We start from the raw sequence: 12279 nt of genomic DNA, 5'->3' as shown, positions 1-12279 counted from the left end.
GAACTCCTACACCTAATTAACAAATTGGTACCTAACTGCCTATGTTCTACCTGAGCATGTGATTCTATATATTCAAGTAAGATAGCTTGAGGACTTATTGTATTTCATATGCAGTTATTTCCTTTACCTATGCTAAATTTAATAAATGTTAGTGCCCTTACATTCCCAGCAAATGTGCCCAAAAGTTCCAGTTTGCAGCTTACATCTCCTATAAAATAAAAATAAAGTTCAATTTTGTCCCAGTTTCATGTGTACACATTTCTATCTCTATAGAATATTTTAGACATTTTTCTCCGCGGCCCATGTCTAATGAACAGCTTTAATTTTGCTTAAATATCTGTGACAACCATTGTTCAGTGTAAGCATTTATTTTATTTCTCTTCAAAACTTGGGTCCTGCCTCTCATTTTCCATTAGTCATTTATATACAATAAAACAATAAGCCTTTGGACACTACATTAGGCCTCATCAAAATTTCAAAAGATGTAAGAGCGTTGGATAAATTAGCAGCCATTTTATGCTGTTCAAAACTTTGAATTTTACTATTTTTGGATAAATGAAGCTGCACACTGGGTGCTTTTGTGTCTCAAAACGGGTAGAGATTCGATAAATAAATCTGGATAATTCACTATGGCAGGGTTGGACTTATAGATTCATAGAATCATAGAGTTGGAAGGAACCCTGTGAATCATAATCCAACTCTCTGCAATGCAGGAATCTTCTTCTTCGTCTTCTTTTTCTTCTTCTTCTTCTTCTTTGGCGATCACTCGTAGCTGAGTAAGATTGTCTTCCATAAACACGGTTTTAACAATGAGTCTGTAAGTGACTGTGGAGGCCAATTTTGGACCCACACGTCCTTCCACAGTGGGGACATTTGTTCCCGGCCAGGAGTTAATCATGGTGTGGATTTGCCAAGCGTGCCTTCCTCTTAGCACATTTCTCCCTTGCGTCCTGAGTTCAAGTGTCTTCAAAGCCCATGACACCTTTGGTAAAGGCTGTTCTCCAACTGGAGCGCTCACAGGCCAGTGTTTCCCAGTTGTCGGTGTTTCTATTACATTTTTTTAAATTTGCCTTGAGACAGTCTTTAAACCTCTTTTGTTGACCACCAGCATTACGCTTTCCATTTTTAAGTTCGGAATAGAGTAGTTGCTTTGGAAGATGATAATCAGGCATCTGCACAACATGATCAGTCCAACGAAGTTGATGTTGAAGAATAATTGCTTCAACACTGGTGATCTTTGCTTCTTCCAGTACACTGATATTAGTTTGCCTATTTTCCCAAGTGATGTGTAAGATTTTTCGGAGACACCGTTGATGGAATCTTTCGAGAAGTTGGAGATGGCGCTTGTAAGGGGTCCATGTTTCACAGGCATACAGTAAGGTTGGTAGTACAATAGCTTTGTAAACAAGCATTTTGGTTTCCCTGCAAATGTCCCGCTCCTCAAACACTCTGCACTTCAATCAGGAGAAAGCTGCACTTGCAGAGCTCAGGCGTTGCTGAATTTCAGCATCAATGTTGACCCTTGTGGAAAGATAACTGCCTAGGTAGGAGAAGTGATCAACATTTTCCAACATTACACCATTGAGTTGGATTTGTGGCGCTGCAGAGGGGTTATTTTGTACTTGTTGGTGCAGCACTTTGGTTTTTGGATGTTGAGTGAAGGCCAAGCTTTTTGTAAGCTTCTGCAAAGATATTTAGGATGGTTTGGCGGTCATCCTCTGAGCATGCACACACTGGAGCCAGTGTGGTGTAGTGGTTAAGAGCGGTAGACTCATAATCTGGGGAACCGGGTTCGCATCTCTGCTCCTCCACATGCAGCTGCTGGGTGACCTTGGGCCAGTCACACTTCTTTGATGTCTCTCAGCCCCACACACCTCACAGAGTGTTTGTTGTGGGGGAGGAAGGAAAAGGAGAATGTTAGCCGCTTTGAGACTCCTTCGGGTAGTGATAAAGTGGGATATCAAATCCAAACTCTTCTACTACCACTACATTGTCATCGTTCTGGTCCACTGGGTTTCACTGGACTAGAACTCTCACCATCCCCAACCATTGGTCATGCTGGTTTTTGCTGATGGGAGTTGGGAATCCAGCAATATCTATTGGGTCACAGACTCCCCAGCCCTGAACTATAAGATTGGATTTCAAAATGTCGTCCTTTCCCAACTAACTAGAGGGCACAACAAAACATAGGCCAATGGAAGGGCACCCAGAGAATTCAGCATATGTTAATTACTTGCCCTGTGCTCTAATAATAGTCTATCACAAGGGTGTCAACCAGTGCGCTGGGCACCCTGGGGAGACGAGAAACCCTTGAGGGGAGCTGTGGGGGGGCTTTCATTAACTTGCAGCCCATATATTTCTGAAGAACATTCAGGGCAGCTGGCGGGGGCAGAACAGGGAGGAACGGGGGAATCCCCACTTATGCACATCATGTAACAGAACCTCAGTGGGAGTGGCTCCCCAAAAAAGAATGTGGGTGGTCAAGGGAGCCATGGACTTAAAGAGGTTGGAAACCACTGCTCTGTGAGAGCTCATCCTTACTTGAAAAATTTCAAGCATTTTTGTTTAATCTGAGCCATTCTGAAAGCAGGCAGTCTGTACCCATCCGGTCAAAGATCTAAGGAGGAGATCTGTTTAAGTTACCGGTACTCACTGCAATTATAATGGCAGCATATTATACAGCTGTATCTGGCATAGCCATTCCACCTTGAAGCAAACTTTGCAGATGTGTTTAATTTTGCTAAGGCGGTTTTTATTTCCAGACATAGTGAGGCCTGGGGCAATACCCTTCGTCTGACCATCGCCCCATTGAACTCAGTAGGACTTACTTCTGAGTAGACATGGAATGCACCGTGAAAACCTTTTGAAAAATTATTCAAGAGTGATAGCAAGAAGACTGAGAATGTAAGTACGTTTTTCATTTTTATTATGAAGATCCTGACCAGCTTGGTGTTAGTCCTTGGTATTAAATCCAAACTCCAAACTAAATAGTAGTTAGTGACTGGGACTGGGACAATTTTTGCCTCTATAAAAGACTAAGATTGCAAAGCTATACATTTTTAAATAAAGGAGAAACAGCAAAGAGAACAAGAAGACAACAAAGAAGAAAAAATAGACTGCCTTGGGAATTTTAAAGAAGCTGTGAGGTTCCCAGCAGCCGTAATTGCAGCAGTAAGGAGGAAGCAGAGAAAGGGATGCCCAGGAGGAATGAGGTTTCTCTGCTTGAGAAGGTACTGACTGTTCCTAGACGTTTCCAGGACGTATGCTGAGCAGACACACATCCGTTTGCATATCTGTTTGTGCGCCTGCAGACACAGACTCTTACCTCTGATTTACCACAAAAATTAGAACACTCCAGTTGCTGGAAGATTTAAGTGGAGCAGCTATTACTACACCTTTCTCTCATTAATTTCTATCATGGGTAAGCAAACTAAGGCCCAGGGGCCGGATCCAGCCCAAACGCCTTCTACATCCGGCCTGCAGACGGTCTGGGAATCAGCATGTTTTTGCATGAGTAGAATGTGTCCTTTTATTTAAAATGCATCTCTGGGTTATTTGTGGGGCCTGCCTGGTGTTTTTACATGAACAGAATGTGTGCTTTTATTTCAAATGCATCTCCGGGTTATTTGTGGGGCATAGGAATTCAAAATATAGTCTGCCTCACCCCCCACAAGGTCTGAGTGACAGTGGACCGGCCCCCTACTGATAAAGTTTGCTGACCCTTGATTTATATTTATATCCTGTTTCTAAGCCCAGACTGATTCACAAAGTGGTTTAACATTTAAAGACCCCACTAAAGGTTTCGTATAATGGGAACTGTTATCTTGAATCGGCCAGATTGTACAGTGCACACAGCTCCAAAGGGTTGTTTTTGTTTTGTTTGCTTCAAGAGATGGTTTTGGCAGCAGTTTGATCTGCTTGTTTGGCTATTGTTTTACTCTGGTGACCTATCAAAGGACAAGGATATGTTCTGCAGTTAATCTCTCTAACCAGAACACAAAATTTGTATTGTCTTCCTCAAGGAATTGTACGTGGCTCTATCCCCCACGGGACACGGGTGGCACTGTGGGTAAAATCTCAGCGCCTAGGACTTGCCGATCGTATGGTCGGCGGTTCGAATCCCCGCAGCGGGGTGAGCTCCCGTCGTTCGGTCCCAGCTCCTGCCCACCTAGCAGTTCAAAAGCACTCTTAAGTGCAAGTAGATAAATAGGTACCGCTTTATATAGCGGGAAGGTAAACGGCGTTTCCGTGTGCTGCGCTGGTGCTGGCTCGCCAGAGCAGCTTCGTCACACTGGCCATGTGACCCGGAAGTGTCTCCGGACAGCGCTGGCCCCCGGCCTCTTAAGCGAGATGGGCGCGCAACCCCAGAGTCGGTCACGACTGGCCCGTATGGGCAGGGGTACCTTTACCTTTCCCTTTACCTATCCCCCACAGCTTCCCATTTCTAAGATCAACTTTCTCATACATCCTGTATATTTCCAGGGAGCCTTTTGAGAACAACCAACGGCTTTGCTATTATTTCCCAATGCCCACCTTTTTTGGTTCACCATAAATTATGCAATATGCTCCTAATATTGTTCTCCACTTCTCAGTTCCCCAAGCATTAGATTTCAGAAGCAGCCTTGGTTTTCTTATGAGACCGAAGTGTTGGGAGATTTGCACATGTAGTGTTGATGAGATCCTCCTGAAGCGGCTCTGTGGGTTGGGAATTTGAGCATGATGTTCAAGTGACTCTGCTCCTCCCTGCAAAACTATCAATAGACAGAGGCTTTCAAGCAACTACCTTGAGATATGGGTCCTTCCACAGATACTTCATACCCAAATACTCCATTTACCAAGGATCCACGGGGTGAATGTTATCATCTCTGCTTGTGATCATTCTGGCTAGGAATGAGGAATCTGTGGGCCTCCATGTATTCCTGACGACAGGCCATGTTAGATGAGGTCGATGGGAGTCGCCCCCCCCCAAAAAAAAACCTGGATGGCCACAGGTTCTCCACCCCAGCTTTAACCAGTAAAATGGCCACCAGCTTGCTTTTTGCCCTGTGCCAGAAGGAAGCACAGGGGGGGTGCAGGTCAGGAGCTTCCTCCTCTGTCCCTTGCTCAAGGGTTGGGGGGACCAAAAGAGCAGATTTTGGGGACACCTGGTGAGAGGAAAGGAAGACGTTCCATTGCACAAACACAGCACAAGGAGTGTTGGATGCAACCCTTTCCTTCTGTGAACTTCCATAAATGTATCTTAGAAGCCAAGTCACAACAATTAATGCTTGGGTCAAAATAAACACACACAAAAATGAGTTAATCACAATCTGCAGGGAACATGAGGGTCTTGACAAGTAGTTCCCTGCAATGAACAGGTAACTCCTAGGAGAAGACAGTTCTTGTTTATAAGTAAATAATGCATCTTGCCGGTTCATGTCATGCTGAGCTGTTGGAAATGGCTTCCTGCTGATCCCATATTCTGTCATTATGCTTTAAACAAGAAGTCTCCTGCACCCGGGAAGAGTGGCAGTTGAAGTTGATGGACTTCATGGAACTGGCGGAAATGACTGGCAGAATCCGAGACCAGGGAGAAGAGTCGGTGGAAGAAGATTGGAAGAAATTTAAAGACTATCTACAGAAACATTGTAAAATTAAGGAATGTTAGAAAGATGTTGGAATGAAGCTACATGGTTTCAGCAGAAATGCTATAAAGAATTAAGTACAATAAATTGTAAAGGGATTAAAGGGAAAATAAGGTTAGAACCTGTTAAGATAAATTATAGGACAAAGAATTGAGGAAGATGGAAAGGATTTGCTGAAACAATTAATTGAAGTGGGATACAAAAAAGGGAGGTGCGAGGAAGTCGCTGAAACAAGTTAAGGAAAGATAATAATATTGAATATATTGAATGTGTTTTTTAATTGTTTTTCTTTTTGATTTGTTATATCTATGTAGTTTTTTTTGTATTGTATTGTATTGTTTTGTTTGACTTTTTTCTTTTTTTCTCTTTGTAATTTCCAAATTCTTAATAAATATTATTTTAAAAAAATAAAAATAAACAAGAAGTCTCCTGGTCCTTCTGGACTAGCCACCTCTATTTTCAGAGTCCATCTGTCTGCTGGTGTGTTTTTGTTTTTGTAAAGTCTGAACCCTGAAGAAGTGTGACTCTCTCCCTCTCTCACATGCACAGACACTTTTCTGCATTCCTGACAGATAGGAATCAAAATTCATGATAATCCACACAACATGAAATTCAATCAGGCAACAGAAAACAAAGCTTCACATGAAAGATTACAATTTATTTCTAAATTTATTGAGCAGCTGTTCAAAGGGCAGCTGTTCAAGGGGGGGAATACAGAACTGATACAATGTAGGTTTTTTTGGTGATCTTTCAGGCCACCAAATTTCCAATTCAGTTTATTTTTAGGAATTATGCTTCCAGGCTGTCTAAAACACAGCCACTCTTTATACATTTATGCACATATTCAGCATTTTGTTCTTAAATCCCAAGATGGTGTTAAAATTCTTATGGAAGTTAACAGCACTAAGAAATTTAAACAGCCTAAGACGTGACTGTCTGGCCCTGCAAGTTTCATAAGTAGATTCTCTCTCTGTACAATATATCTATTTGTGTGCATTTACTTGTACAGATAGAAACACTTTAGTCTTAATTTTATACATCATATTGATTGTTTAAAAGCACTAAATTGAAATTCAAAAGAAAACTTAACTGTTATGAATAAACAGACTGTCAACACACAAAAGCGAGGTCCTTTAACATGGGACAGGTTGGCATAGGGAACCTACGGCCCGTCAGATGTTTTGGTCTACAACTCCAATCCTCCCGTTGGCAATGCTGGTTGGGGAAAATGAGAGTCTAGCAAATGACAAAATCTCTGCTCTAGATAAGCCTGTTTACATGGGGGGAAATGATGCTTCAAATACTACTTCACTTTCCAACTAGAACATAGCAATTAGCTTCCATTTTGAGACGTTCATCAGTACTAGTTTTAAACTATCAAGACATCCCGGATACACACACAACCCATTCTTAACTCTGTGTTGAATTGTGGCCTCTTCTATGGGTCTGTTGGGATGATGCACGCAACACCCCCTTCTTATTTCGAAGTGCCGCAAGATCAGCAACATTCCTTAGGATTGTACATCAATCCACTCCTCCCTGCAGCCCTGGAAGGTAATGCCCAAATCCCTTAGGTCTCCTTCACTTCAGACTTTGGAATGCATGTAGTAGTGTAAATATTTTGGTAGGGAAAATCCCACCTTCGATTACCTGAGGAATCGCTCTGCCAAATACTACTTTCTACCCACCGACTGGATAGGAAAGGCACCAGTTTCATGGCCACTCCAGTATCGCCACGCGTGGAAGGGGCTAAGCAAAAGAGCTAACTTGAGGTTACAGCCAGTGAGCTATCACAGACAACTTTTTCTGTAAGGTGACAAGCATATATTATGAAAATAATCTCATTGCTTGTCTATAACTAATTCTGTGTTAAGACATAACAGAATGCTTTGCCTTTCCTGTCTGGCTTCAGAACCAGATTCTTGGAAGTGACGGTGGGGAAGCTATTCATAGCACCAAAAAGCCACAAACAGCAGAAGAGACGGCACTCATAGAATGAAAGCAGAAGTAATAACAAGTTACATGAAAGGTGGCTAGGAACCAGAGAGGACACATGGTAAAAACATACAGGTGTGAAATCAATTAAAACAAAATATTCTACAGCCTTCATTTAAGATTTGCACTATTATCCACGGCAGATGTGGTGTTTGTTTGTTTTTAAAAAGCTCTTCTTCTGTGTATCCAAGTTCAGTTGAATACAAATGGTTAAGAACCGTAACGATCCTAAAAGAGAAGGAAATGAAAAGAAATGAACAGGTGCTCTCTCTTACAAGGAAGCAAAAATACAAGCTGCATGCACTATTATAATCTGAAACATCGCAAATCGAAATCTCTACCCATTTATTTTGTAATTTAGTGTTTAACAAATGGCCCATATAATGGATTTTGAAAATTAAGATTCAGCTTGCTTTTTAAGAACTGCTGATTGATGCCGTCTTCCAGTACATTAGCTCCTGATACTGGTGATAAGCTAGAGAAGCAAGCTTGAGAAGGAAAAGAATGGGACTTCCCAGTTGCTTGCTGTAGAAAAATCTCCCTGTGGACATGGAACTCTGTGCATTTATGGGGTCAACTTACATTCCTACTGGCAGAAGTCTTCTGGACCTTAATAGATCTGAATTGTTAAAGTCTGCATCTATATTTTATTTTTATTTATTTTGTCCACTTGTTTATTAAATTTGTATACCACCGTTCATCTGTAGATCTCAGGGCAGTTCACAATATAAAAATACAATATAAAAAATACATAATAAATAATAAAATTAAGTACAGCAGCAAACAAATAATCCCCACCTCCCACAATGATTAACAGGGTGCAAAAACTCCCCATCCCTTGTAAAAAAAAAATGCAGTAGTGTAACAGCTGTACTCTATTCGTGTAACAAGACTTATATACTGCTTAATCAAACCTCTAAGTGATGTAAATAAAATATTCATAAGAAAATATATGTCTTACGGACATAAAACATACAACTACGAAAATAAATGGACTGAAATTTACTCCCCCCCTCCCTCCATTGTGAAAACACTTAAAATATGGCCAACTGTGTGTTCCATCAATAGATCTACACAATTGTTTTACCTAAAGGGATCCAGCCTTGTTATGGAAGTGGCAGAATAAAACCATCAAAGTTTACACAAGAAGCATGCTCCAACGTCTCACATACAGGTATGTCTGCTACCGACAGAAAACTATATAAAACCTGCATTTCAGATTTGAAAATTTCCCTTTGTGTAAGTTTACTAACCTGTATAGAAGTCATGACTCCATTTGCCAGGACAGAAAGCCTTCCAGCCACAGATTTCACTCCTTGTTTAAACTGAGCCATATCAGGAGCAGTGGGCAAGACATGTGAAATATTGTAACTGCCTAAGAATAGAGTGAGAAGTAAATTTTATGGTTATGCAAAAAAAAAAGGTGAGTTCAGGTCTCCTAAGTTAATTTTAATAGACAAATCATTTCAACGTGATTAAAACAACTATCTAAAATCTATGGAACCAAAAGACTAGGGTGCATAACTGTGTTTGTTTAGAAAGGTTTATGGCTGTGACAAACATTAAGAGTTGCATGGCAAAACATGCTCCAAAGTGGTTCCAATATTTACAATCTGAACAGGAATCAAAATTCAGAAACATTGTTCTAAGCTTGTCCGTTTCCCCTTCTTCTTAAACAATTTTGGAGATGACCGATAACCTGGAAAGGACACTCAGCAAAAATGTGTAAGTTTTTGTTGGTAGTTTGGGTTTACTATCAATGACATCTGTAGTTTTACCATTAGATGGTAAAAAGCTGGTTTTGCACTGCAATGTTAATATTTTGGGCAAATTCCTGAGCTTCATTTTCAGAAACAAAGATGCCATTTAAAAAGTTACTTAAGAGAAAGTACAATTCTGAACCTGAACATTGCACATAAAAATTATTTAGCAGGAAGACCCCTCTTTGATTTATAGAAAAATAAATTCCAGTGAGATTGGGGGAAAGAGCAGAGGATTTTTTATTTGATTTTTTGCATCCATCTGTCTCAAGAGACCATGGAGGTGCCTCCACATGTGAATTTAAGTGGCTGCACTGGCAGCACTGAAGTGACCTCCCTGGGGCCCAAGTCTGAGCAGTGTGTCTGGAGGTCCAGGGCTGCCTGGCTGATGTGGTCCAAAGGAAAGCACAGCAATACAATGTGGCACCAGCTTGGCTGCAGGAATTACTGGGAAGTTGATTACTTAGTCAATTTTTTCTCCATTCAAAGATGCTCTGTAAGGCAGCAGTTTAGGATGAGAGTTTTCCTTCTAGGGGAACTACCTTGCCTCTCACTTCCCTCTACAGCACATACAAAAACCGCCTTCTTGACAGCTGTACCCACTGTTGGTCTCATCCGCTCCATCTGTCTTCACATGCAGAGGAAGTCCCTAACTGACTGAGGGTTTGAGACCCATCGGCTCCTCTCACCTGCTTTAGCTGGCCAGTCAGAACCGTCTCCCGGGTTGTGACTGCTCTTGCCTGCTGACAGCTTCTAGGAGCCACAGGAGAGAGCTGAGTGCAGGGTGGGGACCAAGCTACTGCAGAAGGGGCACAACGTGACCCCAACCAGAGGTACTACCCCTCCTCGAACACCCCACACACCCATTTTCCAGCAAAATGAAGAGAGGGATTGAAGGCAAAGGGGGCTAGAATTTCTCAGTCACACTGATAGTCACATGGCCACATGACAGCAGTAAGTGTGGCCAAAGTATATGCATACTCACCCACATGCATACACAGAGGCACATAGCAGGCGCTCTCTCACACATGATCAATATTTCTAGCCACTCCCATTCCAGCTATTAGATGGGTGAAAATCCTGCCTTTTGCTTGCAGGTGGACAGCTTTAGCTCCGATCTTAGCACTGCACTGCTTATAGCTACGCTAAAAGATAAATTATTCTTCTGCCTGCTCTTTTGAGAGAACCTCTGAAGTGGAATTCAAGAAGACCCCTAAAAGTAGAAGAACTTTATCTCCTGATCTAGGGATAAAGCACCTCGTCTGCTCTATAGAAATCCTGAATGCGGTGGAGGCCGTTGGTGGGCCTCTTCCTGTGTGACTCAACAAGCCAGATGCGGCCAGTGGATTAGTTTCCCCCTTTGATCTACCGTGAGAGTTGCATTCTACACAGTTAAATAATGAATAAATCTTTAGGCTTAAACTCAAATGCTAGTACCTAAATAGCAGAAAAAATCAGAGTTGCCTCCACTTGATAAATTGTGTAGGAAAACCTGGTACACTTTCATAACATTAAAGATGTCAGCGATTTCAAATATCTAAACCTGACGTGATCATGTTTTGTGTAAAAGGTACTGGGAAATTTCGTAAAGAACATATACAGTTGAAAATTCTGTTAACTGTAAAACACTATGGATCAATCACTGTTTGTAAAGTTGTCTAGGTTTCATTATATTGTGTTTTTAAAATTATTCATTTTCTCTTGTAGTGAACTGCTACAAGACAGCAGTTAAGCTCCTTGCTCAGTTTCAGCACGTAGTGCTTGTCATGTTACCAGCCTCTAATGGCTCTCCAGTATTAAATAGCAGGCACTTTAGATTATCCAGTTGCAAGCTTCCTGCTGCAGATATGCACAAAGAGATTTAGACCCTATCAACGTACTATAATCAAGTTTCATGATAATCACTGGTATCTAAAAGGATTTATATAGGACCGTGGACCAGAACACAATGCATACAAAGGTCTTGCTTGTAGCTTTTTTTAGCTGTAAATCCAAAAAAGACCCTTTTTGAAAGGCACAACAAAGTCCTTTAGCTGTAAGAGCCACTGTGGTGATAATTTGATAGAAAATTTTCATTAAATATTAACTTTTTAATATCTTTTTTGGTGTGCTTTGATAGGAATACCTTTTAATACATAAAATACAAACTCTATGAGAAACAGAGAACTGGGGTGGAGGCAGTGGCAGAGCTTCATGCTCCGGCACTGGGGGACGGAGAGCAGGCAGGGGAATGGCTGACGCGCGTCCTGGAGTAGGGCGCGCCACCCACAGGGGCAGGGCGCCCAGCATGGGGGGGCAGCCGCCATGGCACCCTGCTGGGATCACGCTGCCGGGGGCTGTGCACTCCCCCCCCACACACACTCCTCTTCCTCCACCAGTGGGTGGAGGGGGGAAATATAGATCTGGGGGGAATCAGGCTCCAGCCCATAGTAACATGAGGTTCTAAAATTCAACCCCATAAGTATCAATTACAGTACTAGTCACTGGTTGCATCTGGACATGATGATACAACAAAATTTAATGGGAATGATCCTAGGTGAATCTTACACTCAGGTGCTCCTACTCTCCCCTCACTTCTTCCAGTGTAGCTGTGAGGAGATTGGCAGCTTTCACTGATTAACGGCACTTTAAAATTGAGAAGACTGGCAGCTTTCACTTCCATTTTTTATTAACGGCAGTTTAGAATTGCACCTGAACCCAGAAGTGTGGTTAATCTTGACTATGCTTGTTGGAAGAAGTGAGGTTGAAACTGGCTTGTTTCAAATGAAATGATTACTTTTCAGACAAAAGCCTAGTAACTTAAGCATACACAAACACACATTACAGTGGTACCTCGGGTTACATACGCTTCAGGTTACAGACTCCACTAACCCAGAAATATTACCTCCGCTTAAGAACTT

At 41.8% G+C, this 12279-nt stretch overlaps 1 protein-coding gene across 8 annotated transcripts in view; it reads right to left on the bottom strand.

The window, feature by feature from the left end:
• Positions 1 to 6263: 6263 nt before the first annotated feature.
• Positions 6264 to 12279, bottom strand: part of ARFGAP3 (ARF GTPase activating protein 3) — a 35293-nt gene continuing 29277 nt past the window's right edge. For all 8 annotated transcript variants that reach the window (XM_081860970.1, XM_081860972.1, XM_081860973.1 and 5 more), the window contains 2 exons: positions 8873 to 8994; positions 6264 to 7847 (listed from right to left, as the gene is read on the bottom strand). In XM_081860970.1, the coding sequence (XP_081717096.1) occupies positions 7830 to 7847; positions 8873 to 8994 (140 nt within the window). In that variant the 3' untranslated portion in view covers positions 6264 to 7829. The remainder of the gene's footprint in view (positions 7848 to 8872; positions 8995 to 12279) is intronic.

This window comes from Podarcis erhardii, assembly GCF_964252035.2.
Source record: "Podarcis erhardii genome assembly, chromosome: 5".
Taxonomy (NCBI): domain Eukaryota; kingdom Metazoa; phylum Chordata; class Lepidosauria; order Squamata; family Lacertidae; genus Podarcis; species Podarcis erhardii.
Note: the sequence above shows the minus strand (reverse complement) of the source record. Positions and strands in the feature narration are given on the sequence as shown.